At 46.4% G+C, this 19820-nt stretch overlaps 1 protein-coding gene across 1 annotated transcript; it reads right to left on the reverse strand.

Annotated features, from left to right (window-relative positions):
• Positions 1-4392: 4392 nt before the first annotated feature.
• Positions 4393-4953, reverse strand: LOC112892560. Its single transcript, XM_025959697.1, has 2 exons — positions 4889-4953; positions 4393-4774 (listed from the first exon to the last, which is right to left on the reverse strand). Exons 1-2 carry the CDS (start codon positions 4951-4953, stop codon positions 4393-4395), a joined length of 447 nt encoding a protein of 148 aa, XP_025815482.1.
• Positions 4954-19820: the final 14867 nt, after the last annotated feature.

Raw genomic sequence — 19820 nt, forward strand, 5'->3', positions numbered from 1 at the left:
GGAGCAGCCTCAACCTGCTTTTCGGGAGTACTCTGAAGAAGATGGACCTGAACATCTCCAAGATGCTCACCCTCAGCAGAGCTCCTTTTTACGGCATCATCCCAGGTAATGAGGCTACACCACTCGGGTCAGTGGTCCTGCCAGTCACCTTTAGGATGAAAGATAACTACCGCACCGAGTACATCAAGTTCGAGGTGGCAGACTTTGACTCGTCATGTCATGCCATCCTTGGTAGACCGGCACCGGCCGAATTTATGGTCGTGCCCCACTACGTCTACCTGCTACTTAAAATGCCAGGAAAGACAAGCATACTCACTCCACGTTGATCGGAAGAAGTCATACGACTGTGACCAGGAAGCGATTGAGTACACCACGACATCACACGTGCCAGAACTGTCTGCAGAAGTACTCGCGGTCGCGCAGAAGCTGACCAACTCGGAGATGGAGATCTCCAACCAGCAGCCTAGCCAGTCAAGGGTTAAACCTAAGCCCAGCGATGTTGGCATCAAGGCTATACAGCTGCAAGAAGGCGACCCATCGAAACTGCTTTGATCGGGGGTGGCTTAGGTGACAAATAGAAAAGTGCACTCATCAGCTACCTTAGGGCTAACCGAGACATATTCGCATGGAAACTAGCGGATATGCCAGGGGTGCTCAAGGAGTTGATTCAGCATTGCCTAAAAGTCGACCCTAAAGCCACTCCAAAGAAGCAACGACTACGACGCTTCGCCCCCGATAAGAGGGAGGCTATCAAAAAAGAGCTAGCAAAACTACTCGCGGCTGGTTTTATTAAAGAAGTGTACCACCCTGAGTGGTTAGCTAACCCTGTGCTCATCTTGCAAAAGAATAATAATGAATGGAGGATGTGTGTGGATTATGCTGATCTCAATAAACACTGCCCGAAGGACCCCTTCACGCTCTCCCACGCATCGACCAAGTCATCGACTCTACGGTTGGCTGCGTCTTGTTCTCCTTCCTCGACGGTTACTCGGGCTACCACCAGATAGCTCTCAAGAAAGAAGATCAGATCAAAATGGTGTTCATCACCCCCTTTGGAGCATTTGCGTACATTACAACGTCATTCGGGTTGAAGAACGCAGGAGCCACCTATCAACGGGCCAACTGTGCCTTTCGGACCAGCTTGCGGGTGTCATTCACTGATCTCGAGGAAATATTCAATAGCTTGCGGATGTTTTGATGGAAGCTTAACCCAACAAAGTGAGTCTTAGGCGTGCCATAAGGAAAACTACTCGGTTTCATTATTAGTAATCAAGGAATTGAAGCAAACCCGGAGAAGATCAACATAATCACAGCCATGGATGCTCCAAGGATGATCAATGATGTCCAGAAGCTCATAGGCTGCATGGCAGCTTTGAATCGATTCATCTCTTGACTTGGAGAACGGGGACTATCCTTCTTCAAATTACTCAAGCGCCACAACAAGTTCTAGTGGACCGAGGAGGCAAACCAGGCGCTGTAAGACCTAAAGCACCATTTGCAATCGCCTCCCATCCTGACAGCTCCCCAACAAGGCGAGAATCTGCTACTCTACATTGCCACAACTACTCACGTCGTTAGCACGGCAATCATGGTGGAATGCCAGGAGGAAGGTCACGCCTTCGAGGTGCAGCGACCAATCTACTTCATCAGCGAACTCCTCTCTGAATGCAAGGTTCGTTACCCAATAATTCATAAACTACTTTACGGTATACTCATCACCACCAGGAAGCTTCACCATTATTTCGACACATACAACATCTTGGTGGTCTCCGACTTCCCATTGGTGGACATCCTCCACAATCGGGATGCCACCGGGCACATCTCCAAGTGGGTTGTGGATCTAGGAGCCCTCACACTCAACTTCAGGCCCCGGACGTTCATCAAGTCACAGGCACTAGTCGATTTAATGGCGGGGTGGTGAGAAAACCAAGTGGAAGCCCTAATCAACCAGCCAGAGCATTGGGTTATGTACTTTGATGGCTCACTCAAGCTCGGTGATGGTGGCGCGGGAGTACTTTTCATCAACCCAAGAGGAGAATGGTTTAAGTACATGTTCCAAATACTATTCAAGATCTCTAACAATGAAGCTAAGTACGAGGCATTATTGCACAGGCTACGCCTGGCAGTCTCTTTGGGCATCAAGCGACTACTCATCTACTGTGACTCCTTACTGGTAGTTCAACAAGTCAAAAAGGAGTGGGACGTCAACAAGGACACCATGGACGTGTATGTTATGAAAATACACAAGCTCGAGAACAAGTTCTTGGGATTGGAAATCCACCATGTGATTCGCGACAACAATGTGGGCGTGTTTGTGCTCTCGGGATTATCAGACCCGGGCACACGGGACTGTGCACGTGGCGTACTTTTCCTAGGATATGTGATGGGATATGGCCCACATCCTACATCTGTTGTAACTACTCGTAGTGCATAAGGACTACTCATACAGTAGTGAAACTAGTCAGATATGGTAGGAAACTACCCGAGATGTACTCAAGTAGGACTTCTGGGCTTGTACCCGACTAGAACTTCCATGTAAGCCTGTCCCCTCGCACTATATAAGGGAGGACAAGGACCCCCTCCAAACAGAGGAGATCACCCTATCACCACCTAGGAAAATACAAACCACATAGGATGTAGGGTATTATGTTTTCGGCCGTCTAAACCTGTCTAAACCTTGTGTTCCTTGCACCTTCGAGTTCTTGATCTCGGCGACACCCTACTTACAAACTCACCACCTCAGGGGTATCCCTCGGTGGGTGTGGCGGTAAAACACCAACAGGCAGCCCAGTCGACGCGGATGTGGTAATCATCGCACAATTTGAGGAATTTCTTCCCTATGAACTATGTACTGTTATCCGTGATGATGGAGTTCGGGACTCCAAAGTGGTGGATGATGTCGAGGAAAAATTCCACGGCCTGCTCGGATCCGATCATCGTGATTGGCCGAGCCCCAATCCACTTCGTGAACTTGTCAACGGCGGCAAGGAGATGCGTGTAGCCCTCGGGTGCTTTCTTGAGGGACCCGACCAGATCGAGCCCCTAGACCGCAAACAGCCACGTGATAGGGATCGTCTGGAGTGCTTGCGCCGGTAGGTGGGTTTGCCGAACATAATATTAACACACTTTGCAGGTGCGCACGATCCGCTCGGTGTCCGGCACCGCGGTCGGCCAGTAGAAGCTTTGTCGGAATGCGTTTCCAACTAAGGTCCTAGGCACAGCGTGGTGCCCGCAGACCCGACCATGGATATCCCACAGCAGCTGCTTCCCTTGTTCAATTGAGATACAATGTTGTAGGATCTTGGTGTGCCTCCGCTTGTAAAGCTCCCCCCTTGATGATAAGGAAGGACTTAGCGCGGCGTGCAAACCATCGGGCTTCTGTCTTTTCAGTCAAGAGCACCTCGTGAAGGCGGCAGTCGAGATAAGGCAACCTCCAGTCAGCCAGAGGGTCAGGCCCCGTTGCTGGTTCCAAGTCAAGCTCCATGACCTTGTGGTTGGAAAAGGTCAGCGGTTGGCGATCCCCCAAGTCCGAGGCAAGCTGTTCGGCCCCGGACTATTCCAGCTCCTCTAGCGGATCGAGGCTTGTACTGATCGCTAGCAAAGAAGTCGGACGGGATAGGTTGGCAGCTCGACGCCATTTTCGCCAATGTGTCAGCTGCTTCATTGAGCCATCTTGGGATGTGGTTAAGTTCGAGACCGTCGAACTTGTCTTCCAGCCGACGGACCTCTTGGCAATACGCAGCCATCTTGGGGCTAAGGCAGCTCAACTTTTTCATCACTTAATCAACAACAAGTCACGAGTCGCCTCGGACCTCAAGTCTTTGAATGCCCAGCTCGTTGGTGATGTGAAGGCCGTTGATGAGCGATTTGTACTCAGCCACATTATTTGAAGGAGGAAAATGGACACGGCATGGTGATGTAACAATACATCTGAAGGGGGTGATGAAGGAGGTCGCAAGCTGGTCGGACTCCTTGATGGTACCTGGAGTACGCATCGAGGAAGCAGAGGGTTTCGCACCCTGAGGTTGAGTCAACTACCTGGTCTATGCGGGGCAATGGAAACAGATCCTTTGGGCATGCTTTCTTGAGGCTCATGTAGTCGACACACATCCTCCATTTCCCACTTTTCTTTCGTACAAGAATAGGATTGGCTAACCACTCGGGGTGGTATACTTCCCTGATGAATCCGCCCACTAAAAGCCTTGCAATCTCCTCGCCGATGGCCCTACGCTTCTCCTCGTCGAAGCGGCATAGATGTTGCTTGACCAGCTTGGAACCTGGCCTGATCTTCAAGCCATGCTCGGCGACTTCCCTCGGTATGCCTGGCATATCCGAGGGCTTCCACGCAAAGATATCTTTATTGGCGTGGAGGAAGTCGATGAGCACGCCTTCCTATTTAGGAAAGAGCGCTGTGCTGATCTGCACCCTCTTGTTTCCTGAGTTGTCAGGATCGATGAGGATCCCTTTGACGTCCACTGTGGGCTCAAAGGATCCGGAATTCCGCTTGTAGTTGGGCGCCTCGTCCATAGTTTCCTCCCAGATGACTGCGAGCTCCTCGGAGGCGATGACCACCAAGGCGAGCTCGCAGCTCTCCATGTGGCACTGGTAGGCATGCTGGAAAGAGCCGATGGTGATAACCTCATACGGGCCCAGCATCTTGAGCTTGAGGTACATGTATTTGGGTATGGCCATGAACTTCTCATAGCACGGCCGCCCCAAGATGGCATGGTAGGACCCATGCAATCTAACCACCTCAAAGGTGAGGGTCTCCGTCCTGTAATTGGTTGGATCCCCGAATGTTACGGGCAGGTTCATCTGCCCAAGTGGTATCACCTGCTTCTATAGCTCGATGTCGTGGAATGGCGCTCTAGACGGCCGGATGCGTGACCAGTCGATGCCCATGGCATCCAGGGTCTCGGCGTACATGATGTTGAGGCCGCTGCCCCTGTCCATCAACACCTTGGTGAGGCACTTTGTGCTGATGATCAGATCTGGTCGAAGGGGAGATGTTCGAGCCACGTTCGCGCCAAGTCGGTCAGGATTAGTGAAAAGTTGTGGATGATGAAGTAGTCACTATCCGCCCCATCAGCCCGACAGGCGAGCCGGTAATCTTCAAGCCAGAGGCAGATAGGGGTTTGTCTCCCCAGCATACTTCGTGATGTTCGCCGAGGGACAGTATCGGGGCGGCAACTCCACGATGTGAATGCACAAGCTGAAAACCATGGGGCCGGGCGGATCGAGGCTCGCGCTTTGATCCTCAGAGCTGTCTTGGCGTCCATCGTGGCGAGGGTAATACCCTTGACTCACCGCCACTTGCTCATCCTTATACCCGCGCTTGCGGGCGTTGAGGGTAAGGCGCGTGTCACGGTCGGTGCCGAGGCATCCTCAAACAGGGGCGTTCGATGGCGTTGGGCTTGGTGGACGGGCACATCCTTGACACCTTGCTTCGTAGAAGGGTTCTAGCTGGCGTTAGGCTCGCATCGCCAAGGCATCGAGTTCTCTGCCTGTTGTCGTGCTGCGCGCTCAAGGAGCATGTGCAGCTTGTCGTGGGCGCGACGCGCCTCGGGCACCACAGGTTATGGGAGTTCCTCGAGCAGAGCCGCTGCGGCAGCAACATTCTGACTTGCCCGAGCGAAGAGTGGGGGTCCCTCGCCATCTTCGTGGATCCTCCGGTTTATGTCATTAGCGTTGGCGCGTGCGGGTCCATCGCCTCCGCGATGTCCGATCTCGTGCTCGAGTTTGGCGTTCTCCTGCTCTAGCTGGAGGCATGCCTCTTCGAGCTCCTCTTGTCGCTCTCGCAGCTGCTCTAGCCGTATGCACGGTGGGGCTCAGTTTCTCTCCCGAGATCCATCGTTGGAGACGTTCAGGGGAGTGTTTCCATCATTGGCGCTTTCGACGTGCCCCTCAAGAGAGTCCGCCATGAAGCATTCCAGGGAGGGGTTATGGCTTCCCCTGCTAGAGTCATAGTCAGAGATCATCTCCGAATACCCCGTGAGGCAATCATGGAAGGACTCCAAAATGTAGTCCACCATTCCCACGATTTCATCATCCATGGGGGGCTGTGGCAGAACCGCTTGAATTATTCCGGCTCAAGTGCGCAGATCATTGCTATACAGGCGATATCACCTCAACGCAGTTCAAACGGAATAACCCAATGGTCTGTCGGGTAACGTCCTGATGAAACCACCGGATTTTGGATCGTTCAAGCGTACCTCACACGAAGGCGAGTCCAGAGATACAATCACCATTACTTTTTTACAACATAGTCATAGCAGTTATTACAAACCGGTTTCTAGTAGAGTACTACAAACCTAACTGAAACAAATTTATACAAACATTGTCTGAAAACTTCAAGTTTAACGAACATTATTCAGAGATGGCAGCGGAAAAGATACAACAACGCGACTACTTGTCGCAAAGCAGGCACCATACTTAGCGCAAAGCATGGCGTCATTCCGAAGGGTCATTACCAGCCGGGGACGGATCCCATTCCACGGACCGGCCAGGCCGTAAAGTGCAGGGCCAAGGAGAACTAGCAACTAAGTCCTCGAATGACATACCTGAAAACCACATTACTAGCAAGGCTGAGTATACGAATACTCAGCAAGGCTTACCCGTCAATTGGGTATACTTAGCCCATAACTAGACCATGAGAGGTTGAAAGGCTCTAGGTTTCTTTTGCTGAAAAACAACAAAGAGTAGGTCCTTATTTCCATATTTTAGCTTTCAGATTCTAGTTCAATTGGCCATCCTAAATGAGCATTTATACTAGACAAGCAAGTTAGGTATTAAAGCATACATCAATATTGTTCCATCAAGTGTTGCTCTTGTTACTCTATGTGGCAGAAGTATCAAGCAGTCTCAATCACCGCGAGAGACGGACGATTCCTGAATCAAATTTCATAACCTTGCAAGGGATCCTAACACACACGCTCGGAAACTTTCCTTTCCGGGCAATCATTCCCCTCATATTCCGGGTCGTGGATCAGCGCCACCACAAGCAACTGCAGGGCCATACGCACAGCCAATGTGCAGGACGTACGTCTACAGCGCGACTATATGACCGTACTCCCATCTTCTATGCAGAACGTACTCCCACACGTCGGTGCGTGTGTAAATAAACCAAAATTCGAGTGGTGGGGGATATGTCCACTTGCCGGGCCAATCAGGTACTAGGCTTACCGCGTACCATATTTACGGTATGTGGCTAGTACATTCAAACGCTTGACCACCACTACCACATATTGTGGCCTTATCAAATTGATCAACACAGACGGGGTACCATTCCAAGCCATGATACTACACATAGCCCCGTCCGTGATCCTTATAGTGATTGCAAAATAGTAAACAATTAACTCCTATATCGCGCGAGTGACAGAAAATCACTTGACTTCTGCCGATCCTATTAGCAAAGTATCTACTCGATACAACTCCTAGCACTTAATGCACAAGATAGATATATAACAATATAAGTGCATAATTTAAAATACTGGGTTATGCACTGGGTTTGCCTTCACTGGTGAGGCTAGGGTCAGTGATGTTAGTATCTTCTAAACCTGGATTCAAGGCTTTAGAAAGACCCTTGGCAACGTTTACTTGAGCTTCAGAAATACCCTCGCCGGGTTCCGGGATTAGCTCGTAGGTACCGTCAGCGAGTGTCGTCAAATCTACATGATATGCAATTATTTGAAGCAAATGGTTATTATTTTACTATCTTATTTTCACGATAAGAATTAGCACGGCGATGGAGAGTGAGATCGCCGGCGCGGCGTCCTGGGCTGCGCGTACGCGGAAAGAGTAAGAAGAGCGGATCAGGAAGGGGCAATGAGACGCGGCGGTGCTGGTGGAGCATGAAATTGGAGAGGAGGAGTGGCGGAGATGGCTGACGGCGGTGGACAGAGTAGCTCTGGCGAAGTAGTCGAGTGGGGAAAAGAACAGGAATGCGGGTGCGCGCGCGGGAAAAGAAGAAAAGAGAAGTTTACTGGGCGCATTCCCAAGCTAAAAAGAGGCGTGCGGGCGGGCGGCAAGCAGCTGCTAGCGGTCAACAGCGCGCGTGGCAGCTCAGGCGGGCATCGGCGCGACGCGTCTGCGCAAGGAGGAGCCAGTGGGGTCGGTTAAGCGGCGGGCGGGCGAGCTGGGGCTAGGGCCAGGTGGTGTAGGAAGAGTGGCGAGGGGCAGCTTGCGGCCAAGGAAAACGCCGGCGATGGGCGGCGCTGCAGAAAAATAGAGAGGGGGAAGCAGGAGGAAGAAGACGAGGACCTATTCGTAAATTTTGCAAAAGTTCAAGAAGTTCACTGTAAAGTAAAATTTTCTTCCAAACTATAGCTCTAATGAAAATATGCCCAAAATCAAAAGTGTAGAGCTTAAAAAGATCTACCACTTTGCTTTAGGGTCCAACTTCAAAATAGTTAGGGTTTTGAATTTATTTTTAAAAACCAACTAATCATTCAATTTCAAATAAATCCAAATTTTACCCCTTTCAATCAAGCCTTGGAGTATTTACACTTCTTATAGTGATTAAAGAGTGAAAACTTACGTTTGCAAATCAACCCTTCATACATTTTGAAATTATCTCTCATTTACACACAATTTACAAAAAGAACCCTAATTTTTCCAATATTATAGAAATATCCTTTAACATGTATTTAAGTTTTTAAAGGCATTCATCAAAGCAAACACAAACTTCACACTAACAAACACAACTTCATACTAGAAATTTGCTTGCCTAGCTCCTAAGTACCTAAAATATCACAGCCTTCCTCCCTAAAAAGAATCTTGTCCTGAGATTCCGGAACAGAATGGAATTGGAAGATTAGATACTTGGTTTGGCTCTAAGGAAGTCTGAAAAGCTCCTGACTATTTCTCTTCTTGTGCTTCTCTCTTTGGTATCCAGTATTCTGATCAGATGTTCAGTATAAGATAGGTCTGACTCGATTTTGATGGTTTGGAAATTGATGACCTCGGTAGGGATTTTGACGCATTTTCTAAGTTGAGATACATGGAAGATATTATAAATGGCTGCTAGCTGATAAGGAAGTTGAAGACGATAAGCTACGGGTCCACAAGCTTCAAGAATTTCAAAAGGTCCAACATATCGAGGAGCGAGTTTTCCTTTCATACCAAACCGTTGAACACCCCGGGTAGGAGATACCCTTAGATATACAAAGTCACCAACTTCAAACTGCAATGGTTTCCTTCGTTTGTCCGCGTAGCTCTTTTGTTGAGATTGGGCTGCCTTTAGATTATTTTGAATGATCTTCACTTTTTCTTCTGCTTCAGTGACAAGATCGGATCCAAAGATTTTACGTTCGCTGGTTTGAGACCAACTCAAAGGAGTTCGGCATCGGCGACCGTATAATGCTTCAAAAGGAGCCATTTTGAGACTCGATTGATAACTATTATTGTAGGAGAATTCTGCCAAGGCTAAGCATTTGTCCCAGTTTTTGTCATATTGATTACACATGCTCTAAGCATATCCTCTAAAATTTGATTTATCCTTTCCATTTGTCCGTCTGTTTGCGGATGATACGCGGAGCTTCGAATTAATTTGGTTCCAAGAGAATGTTGGAGTTGCTCCCAGAAATGAGCAATGAACTGTGCTCCACGATCAGAGATGATCATCTTAGGTACTCCATGGAGATGAACGATTTGGTCTAGATAGATCTCGGCATACTTTTTAGCATTGTAAGTAGTATGCACGGGAAGTAAATGGATGGTTTTGGTTAATCGATCAATGATTACCCAAATAGAATCATGCCTCTGGGAAGTGTTGGGCAAGCCAACGATAAAATCCATGCTGATATCTTCCCACTTCCAAGAAAGAATGGGTAAAGGTTGAAGAACACCAGCAATCTTTAAGTGACTGGTTTTAACTCTTTGGCAAATATTACACTCAGAGACATATCTTGCAATTTCTCTTTTCATGCGAGTCCACCAAAAATTCTGTCTGAGGTCTTGGTACATTTTGGTACTGCCAGGGTGCATAGAGAACTTGGACAGATGTGCCTCATCCATAATCTGCTTACAAAGCTGATGGTCCTTGGGTACAACAATACGTCCCTTGAACCATAGAATCCCTTTGTGATCTACTTGAAAACACTTATACTTTTCTTCTCTCTAGGCTAGCTGTTGCTTGATGATTTTGAATCCTTCATCATGTAGTTGTGCCATAATGATACTATCTTGAAGTGTGGGTTCAAATGCTATATGATTCAAACTAGCTTGAGGAATAATCTCAAGATTGAGCTTTCTCATTTCCCAGCAGAGAATTTCATTGATGGCTTCTATTGATAAGCAATGGCCATGCGCTTTGCGGCTGAGTGCATCCGCAACCACATTGACCTTGCCTGGATGATAGTGCACTTCTAGATCATAATCTTTTATAAGCTCTAGCCAACGTCTTTGTCTCATATTTAGATCTACTTGTGTAAAAATGTACTTGAGACTCTTATGGTCAGTGTAGATGTTGCACTTAGTACCCATAAGATAATGTCTCCAGATCTTAAGCGCATGGATAACGGCTGCAAGCTCAAGATCATGGGTAGGATAGTTCTGTTCATGAGTCCTGAGTGCTCGTGAGGCATAAGCAATTACTCGGTTGTTTTGCATGAGTACACAACCAAGTCCGATGCCCAACGCATCACAATAGATATCAAAAGGTTTGGAATTATCTAGTTGAGCCAAAACTGGAGCAGTAGTGAGGTGTGCTCTTAGAGTGTGGAATGCTTCTTCACAATTCTCATTCCAGGAGAATTTAACTCCTTTCTTCAACAATTATGTCATTGGCTTGGCTATTTTAGAGAAGTCAGGGATGAAACGATGATAATAGCCAGCAAGACCTACGGATCTTGGCTATTTAGAGAAGTCAGGGATGAAACGATGATAATAGCCAGCAAGACCAAGAAAACTACGGACCTGATGGACTGAAGTAGGGGGCTTCCAATTCATCACTTCCTGAACTTTACTCAGATCAACACATATGCCGTCACTGGAGATGGTGTGATCCAAAAATTTAACTTTATCTAGCCAAAATTCACATTTGGAGAATTTGGCATACAAGTGGTGTTCTCGCAATCTCTGAAGAATAATATGAAGATGTCTAGCATAATCTTCTAGATTTTTAGAATAGATCAGAATATTATCGATGAATGCTACGACTAATTTATCGAGCTCTGGCATAAAGATAGAGTTCATGAGATACATGAAATATGCTGGGGCGTTGGTACGACTACAAGACATAACCAGATATTCAAAAAGTACATATCTGGTGGAGAATGTTGTCTTTGGGATGTCGCTGGGCTTAATCTTTATCTGGTGATATCCAGAGTGAAGGTCAATTTTGGAGAATATCCTGGCTCCAGCTAATTGATCGAACAAGATGTCAATACGGGAAAGAGGATATTTGTTTTTGATGGTTACTTCATTGAGGGGGCGATAGTCCACACATAGTCTGAGGCTATGGTCCTTCTTCACAAACAAGGCTAGGCATCCCCATGGTGAAGCACTTGGACGAATAAAACATTTATCAAGAAGGTCTTGAAGTTGAACTTTTAATTCTGCCAGCTCATTGGGTGGCATACGATAGGGTCTTTTAGAGATGGGGGCTGTACCAGTTTGTAATTCTATAATAAACTCAATGTCTCTATCAGGAGGCATCCTGGGCAAATCATCCGGAAAAACATCTGGGTACTCACATACGACAGGGATGTCCTCAAGCTTGATCCCTTCTATGGTATAAATATAAGAGTTGATATACTCCCGCTGTGGAAGATATAGAATAGTAGCCTTGTAATCAGGTGAGGCTATCTCAACCGCTCGGAAAGAGATATCTAATAATACTTGGTGTCTAGTCATCCAATCCATACCTAGTAGGATATCCATTCCTTCTAGGTTTAGCAAAATTAAATCTGTCTTTATCAGGTTGCTACCCAATTGAATGGGCACATCTCTACAGATTTGATTGGAAGCAATTTTACCGCCAGGAGTCGCTATCATATATGTTCCTTTAGTATGATAGAAATCCAAGCCTACTTTTATTCCAAACTTTGGACTGATAACGCTATGAGTTGCACCGGAATCAAAAAGTATAACTGCAGGTTGATGGTGTATAGTAAAAGTACCCGTCATTATTGGTGCACCCTCAGGAAGTTCGGAGAGAGTCATAAAATTCACCCTTCCTTGGCGGACTTGTACAGTTTGCTTCTTGCCTTGGCCCTTGCTGCTCGGGTTGGAAGTCTACCCTTGGAATGATTTTCTAGGTTGAGGGTAATTTTTGATAAAATGCGATGAACTGCCGCAATTGAAACAATGATTGTTGTTGTTTCCCTGGTTGAACTGCAGAAAGTTCGGCCTTAATCCAAGCTATTGCTGCTGCTATTGAGGCTGAGGCATTGGTGGCCTGTTGAATCTAGACTGCTGAGGGAGTCTAGCTACCCATCTACCTGACTAATTGTTTCGGGGTGGGGCTCGTGGAGATGTATTCCGAACTACCCGATACCTCGGGGGGTGAGCACTCGAGGGTCCAGTGGGTATCTTCCACTTCTTCTCAGCCCGATAGGCTGAAATACAATCTTCTGAGTAATTGCCATGTTGACTAGCTCATTGAAGGTGTCTATCTTAACAAGATTCACATGTTCTTTGAGCTTGGTGTTCAGGCCACGACGGAAACGATCTCGCTTCTTGGCATCGGTGTTTGCATGATAACCCGCATACTGACACAGGTGATTGAAGGCCTGTGCGTACTGCATTACATTGCGGGTTCCCTGGGTAAGAGCTAAAAATTCATTGAGCTTCCACTCAATGAGCCCTTTAGGAATATGATGTGCCCTAAATGCGGTTCGAAACTCTTCCCATGTGACTACATGTCCAACTGGTTGCATGGCATAATAATGATCCCACCAAATGCGAGCAATGCCACGATGCTGCTGTGCTGCAAAGAGTGCCTTGTTTGCTTCGGAGCATGGTGCGGACAGTAGTGCGAACTTGGACTCAACAGTGTGGAGCCACGCATACGCATCAAGAGGCACTTTGATCTTATGAAAAAGTGGGGGCTGCGTGCTAAAGAAATCTTGGTAACTAGCAGAGGGATGTTCATCACAACCTCGTTGCTGATGACGAAACTGGTTCTACTGTGCCTGCACTAGCTGATCAAGGAGTTCAGTCTGTCGTGCCATTACTTCTGCAAGATTTGATGGTGGTGGTGGCGGTTGTTGGGAACCGCTAGCCTGGTCCGTCCTGAAACCTTCAGGGGTTCCACGCGTAGTGCCAACCATCTGAAGAATGGAAGATGTCCATTAGAAATCACCAATACTTGCTTCCATTTTCAGGAATATACCGCATAAAAATAAAATATATGGAAATAGTGCAACAGATAGATAGCTCAATAGATAACCAGATAGGAAACTTGGGTTATAGATCATAAACTGGTGGTCATTGCTATGTTACATCTCGGTAGTCTACTAACTACAAATCAATCCATGCCTACACATGCTACATATAATACAACAAGTGGCCCTTAGTTTAAACTAGACTGCTCTCTCCCTATGTCACACTATACTACACTAAGTGCATCTAGAAGGTCGACGATTTGGAAAAGACTAGAAATCGTCGAGGTTGCCCACAGATGACTGGCTGCCAGAAGAAGAACAATTGGACTGAGGATTAGGTTCGGGATCTCCATACTCGGAATTAAGATCAGAAACTCCTTCAATCTCTTCCGGGTCTTCTTCTTCATCTTCACTATCAGACTCTTCAGGTGTGACAGGAGGTGCTGGCTGCTCATGAAGCATATCGATATGGGCGATGGCGTCGCCAAGCTCAAGAGTAAGGTCATGGACTTGCTCTTGGAGAAACTCGATGACAGTGTTGTGCTGAATAATTAATGTATCACTCTCAACGATCTGATCCTCTCGGTTCGTCCCACTGTGCGATAACCTCATCTTTAGAGGTGATCGTGCCTTGGAGCTCTTCAATCTGGGTAATCTGTTGGTTAATGTTTCTGTGATAACCTTGGGCTATACTGGTCATCTGGCTCATACGGTGGCGCTAAAGTATCTGATGATGGTATTGTGCATTCGTAAACCTGACTGTAGCACGTAGTGTCTCTTCTGTCAAATCTCCCAATAAGTGTCCAAAGTATGATACTCGAAAAGCCCACTCAGGGTCACGAGAATCTGCTGCAGGAAAAAAACCAATAGGATACCTGGCAACCTCATCTAGATGCTGGTCACAGAAAATGTTGATGGCTTCAAGAGCTGCGGCTTCAAAAATGTCTGCTAGATGGTGACCAACCACATCAATCTTGATGGGCTGCCACAGGGATCGCGATGGATGCTGGGGAATAGTCATCTTCACTCTGCACCAAGGAACACCCTCTTCACTATACTCCACTCCATCATATTACGGTGGCTCGGTGTAGCTAAACAACTGAAGTGACTCCTACAAGAGATGTGGAAAACCCTCCCAATGCAAGGCATTGGTGTGAGCATGTCCCTCGTGGTCCCAAAAGATCTTCGGAAAATCTGCCATCTGAAGCAAAGATTCAAAAGGTAAGGTAGCAAGTTTTCAACAAAAATGCTTTGAGAAAATTGCGGGAAAAATGTGAGTCAGACTCATGGAATAGCTGGAATGTAGCTACCCTTCGGAGAACTCATAAGGTAAATGGAATGAGACAACCGATTCTGGTAATAGCAAAGGCTAGAAATCAGATGGATGATATAGATCTTGAGGATGAAACAAAAGATGCCGAGATACGAAACCTAAAGCTGTCTGTATGACCATTTCAAGATTGCACTTATGATAAGCAACACTCTAGATAGCCTTAAGACAACAAACCATTAATTCATTCACTTTGTTTAATCACGAAGTATGCATGCATGTACTACTCGTCCTCACCACCAAAAATAATTGCCAAATATTTTTGGACTTACGTGGTTAGTTTCGGTAGTATAATATATATACGTCTGTCCCTATAATAGCTAGTCGAGAGATCCTATTCGTTCAGAACCTATCGAGTCAGGGTTAGGTACCTGCAGAAAAACCATAATTATATATCATGAACCTTTCATGCCAGCACGTCATGAAAGCGTTCCCAAACATTACTGTTTACTTATAGAAACAGCATCCGTACAATTCCCACCATATAGATGATGTTAGCATACGTTACTTTCACAACGTATTCACAGGGATACCGTATAAAACGGGGGCATGAACAGCGATCACCATACCCTGTGCCTAACCATATACTCCCAATATAATCAACTTATCATTGGTATATTGGCAGCATCTCAAGTAAGCCACTGTTTGAGAATCAGCGTTCGGTTCGCATCACCGACTGGAAGGCCAAGCTCTCTCAGTTGGCTGAGGATCCTTACCCTCTTACCTCATCGTCGAATGCGCCGTTACAGAATATAAAGTTGATTGTGCTCAAAAGTAAGTTTTTACAGAAATGTAGTGCTGGAAGTTAGAGTAGTACTATAAGCATACTGTATATATATATATTAGTAGCTACCTGATAATTCCCATATAAACCCCTAGGGCTTTACGTACTAAGCAAAATCCTTAATGAAACCAACGTAATTTTACAAAATATTTTGTAGGTCCAGTTTTATAACAAAAACATTTGTAAGCTCAATCATATCTCCGATGTACACTTGTTAGCTCTAATGCCAGCCTGTGGCAGAACTGCTCGAATTATTCCGGCTCAAGTGCGCAGATCATTGCTATACAGGCGATATGACCTCAACTCACTTCAAACGGAATAACCCACTGGTCTGTTGGGTAATGTCCCGATGAAACCACTGGATTCCGGATCGTTCAAGCATACCTCGCACGAAGGCGAGTCAAGAGATACAATCACCATTACTTTTTTACAACATAGTCGTAGCAGTTATTACAAACCGGTTTCTAGTAGAGTACTGCAAATCTAACTGAAACAAATTTATACAAACATTGTTTGAAAACTTCAAGTTTAACGAACATTATTCAGAGATGGCAGCGGAAAAGATACAACAACGCGACTACTCATCGGAAAGCAGGCACCATACATAGCCCAAAGCATGGCGTTATTCCGGAGGGTCATTACCAGCCGGGGGCGGATCCCATTCCACGGACCAGCCAGGCCGTAAAGTGCAGGGCCAAGGAGAACTAGCAAGTCCTCGAATGACATATCTGAAAACCATATTACTAGCAAGGCTGAGTATACTAATACTCAGCAAGGCTTACCCATCAATTGGGTATACTTAGCTCACAACTAGGCCATGAGAGGTTGAAAGGCTCTAGGTTTCTTTTGCTGAAAAATAACAAAGAGTAGGTCCTTATTTCCGTATTTTAGCTTTCAGATTCTAGTTCAATTGGCCATCCTAAATGAGCATTTATACTAGACAAGCAAGTTAGGTATTAAAGCATACATCAATATTGTTCCATCAACTGTTGCTCTTGTTACTCTATGTCGCAGAAGTATCAAGCAGTCTCAATCACCGTGAAAAATGGACGATTCCTGAATCGAATTTCATAACCTTGCAAGGGATCCTAACACACACGCTCGGAAACTTTCCTTTCCGGGCAACCATTTCCCTCATATTCCAGGTCGTGGATCAGCGCCACCACAAGCGACTGCAGGACCATACGCACATCCAATGTGCAGAACGTACGTCTACAGCGCGACTGTATGACCGTACTCCCGTCTGCTATGCAGAACGTACTCCACACATTGGTGCGTATGTAAATAAACCAAAATTCGAGTGGTGGGGGATATGTCCACTTTCCGGGCCAATCAGGTACTAGGCTTACAGCGTACCATATTTACGGTATGTGGCTAGTACATTCAAACGCTTGACCACCACTACCACATATTGTGGCCTTATCAAATTGATCAACACAGACGAGGTACCATTCCAAGCCATGATACTACACATAGCCCCGTCCGTGATCCTTATAGTGATTGCAAAATAGTAAACAATCAACTCCTATATCGCGCGAGTGACAGGAAATCACTTGACTTCTGCCGATCCTATTAGCAAAGTATCTACTCGATAAGGACTCAGAAACATTATATAGGTTCCTAGGTTTCATGCAACTAGGGTTTCATAACAACTCCTAGCACTTAATGCACAAGATAGATATATAACAATATAAGTGCATAATTTAAAATACTGGGTTATGCACTGAGGCTTGGCTTCACTAGTGAGGCTAGGGTCAGTGATGTTAGTATCTTCTGAACCTGGATTCAGGGCTTCAGAAAGACCCTTGGCAACGTTTACTTGAGCTTCAGAAATACCCTCGCCGGGTTCCGGGATTAGCTCGTAGGTACCGTCAGCGAGTGTCGTCAAATCTACATGATATGCAATTATTTGAAGCAAATGGTTATTATTTTACTATCTTATTTTCACGATAAGAATTAGCACGGTGGTGGAGAGTGACAGGAAATCACTTGACTTCTGCTGATCCTATTAGCAAAGTATCTACTCGATAAGGACTGGAAACATTACATAGGTTCCTAGGTTTCATGCAACTAGGGTTTTATAACAACTCCTAGCACTTAATGCACAAGATAGATATCTAACAATATAAGTGAATAATTTAAAATACTGGGGTATGCACCGAGGCTTGCCTTCACTGGTGAGGCTGGGGTCAGTGATGTCAGTATCTTCCGAACCTAGGTTCGGGGCTTCAGAAAGACCCTTGGCGACGTTTACTTAGGTTCAGAAATACCCTCGTCGGGTTCCGGGATTAGTTCGTAGGTACCATCGGCGAGTGTCGTCAAACCTACATGATATACAATTATTTGAAGCAAATGGTTATTATTTTACTATCTTATTTTCATGATAAAGTTGCAATCCAACAAGAATACATTCAGTACATCACTTCAAGACTTAACTAATTTGTACAAACAACAAAAAGATTTGAAGGAAATAAACTTAAGTAGAGTTTCTGGTGTAGAAACTTTATTCAAAACGGCTATTTGGTGAAGGTTACTACAGAGCTGATCAGATCTACTTAACAGCATATTTTTCTGATAGCTTATCTAGCCGATTGGGGTGTGCATCGGCTATGATTTTTCTTCAGCAAAAGTAGCCGATAGAGGTGTAGCCAATCGACGTGTAGTCGATGAGCGTGTGGCCGATAGGTGTGTAGCTGACGGGTGTGTATTTTTCAAACAAGACCCTAGAAAGAAATAGAGACTTGCATTTGGGTCCCTAATCGACTTGAACAGAAGAAGTTGAGCGGCGGCGATTAAAATCCGACGATGAGGCTCACCGGCGGCGAGGGGAAGGTGAGGAAAAAGGTTCAGGAGCTCACAGTGGACTTGGGGGTGGTTGTAATCGTAGAAGGGAAGCTTGGAGGCGGCGGTTCGACTAGAGATAGAGCTGGCGTGGTGAGGTTCTGAGGGTGGTGACAGTGTTCCGGTGACTAGAGTGCAGGAAGGCGAAGAAAATTGGCCAGGGAGCTTCGGCGTGGAGATGTAGTGCTGATGGTGCTCTTGGCGAAGGAGGATAAGGGGTGGAACTTCAGTTCGACTAGAATTAGCACGGCGGCGGAGAGTGAGATCACCGGCGTGGCATCCTGGGCTGCGTGTACGCGGAAAGAGGAAGAAGGGTGGATCAGGAAGGGGCAATGAGACGCGGCGGTGCTGGTGGAGCACGAAATTGGAGAGGAGGAGCGGCGGAGACGGCTGACAGCGGTGGACAGAGGAGCTCTAGCGAAGTAGTCGAGCGGGCAAAAGAACAGGACTGCGGGTGCGCGCGAGGGAAAAGAAGAAAGGAGAAGTTTACTGGGCACGTTACCAAGCTAAAAAGAGGCATGCGAGCGGGAGGCAAGCAGCTGCTGGCGGTCAACGGCGCGCATGGCGGCTCAAGCGGGCACTGGCGCGATGCATCTGCGCGAGGAGGATCCAGCGGGGTCGATTAAGCGGCGGGCGGGCGAGCTGGGGGCCAGGTGGCACAGGAAGAGCGGCGAAGAGGCAGCTGGCCACCGGGGAAAACGTCGGCCATGGGCGGTGGGTGGCGCTGCAGAAAAATGAGGAAGAAGACGAGGACCTGTTCATAAATTTTGCAAAAGTTCAAGGAGATCACAGTAAAATTTTCTTCCAAACTATAGCTCTAATGAAAATATGCCCAAAATCAAAAGTGTAGAGCTTAAAAAGATCTACCACTTTGCTTTAGGGTCCAACTTCAAAATAGTTAGGGTTTTGAATTTATTTTTAAAAACCAACTAATCATTCAATTTCAAATAAATCCAAAATAAATTTTACCCCTTTCAATGAAGCCTTGGAGTATTTACACTTCTTACAGTGATTAAAGAGTGAAAACTTACATTTGCAAATCAACCCTTCATAAATTTTGAAATTATCTCCCATTTACACACAATTTACAAAAAGAACCCTAATTTTTCTAATATTACAAAAATACCCTTTAACATGTATTTAAGTTTTTAAAGGCATCCATTAAAGCAAACACAAACTTCACACTAACAAGCACAACTTCATACTAGAAATTTGCGTGCCTAGCTCCTAAGTATCTGAAATGTCATAGGGGCGAACCAAGGCGTAACGCCATGAGGCGACACACATCCTCCGGTGCATTGTGCAAACCATAGGTAAACACCATCGGAGTGTTCCCGGCCATGATTTTCGGGGAGAACGATCCCCCTCCGGAGCCGTGATGTTGGAGAGTGAAAAGAGAACCTGGCGCAAATCCTCCTAGGTCAGTCGGGGACCCAGGAAGATGCGGAGCTGACGCCTCAGCCTCTCGTGATCGAAATCAAGGAGCCAGTTGCCCCCGGAAGTGCGATTCCCCGGGGTGTGCAGGCGCAGCTCCTCGAAA

The sequence above is a fragment of the Panicum hallii genome, chromosome 5, assembly GCF_002211085.1.
Source record: "Panicum hallii strain FIL2 chromosome 5, PHallii_v3.1, whole genome shotgun sequence".
NCBI lineage: Eukaryota > Viridiplantae > Streptophyta > Magnoliopsida > Poales > Poaceae > Panicum > Panicum hallii.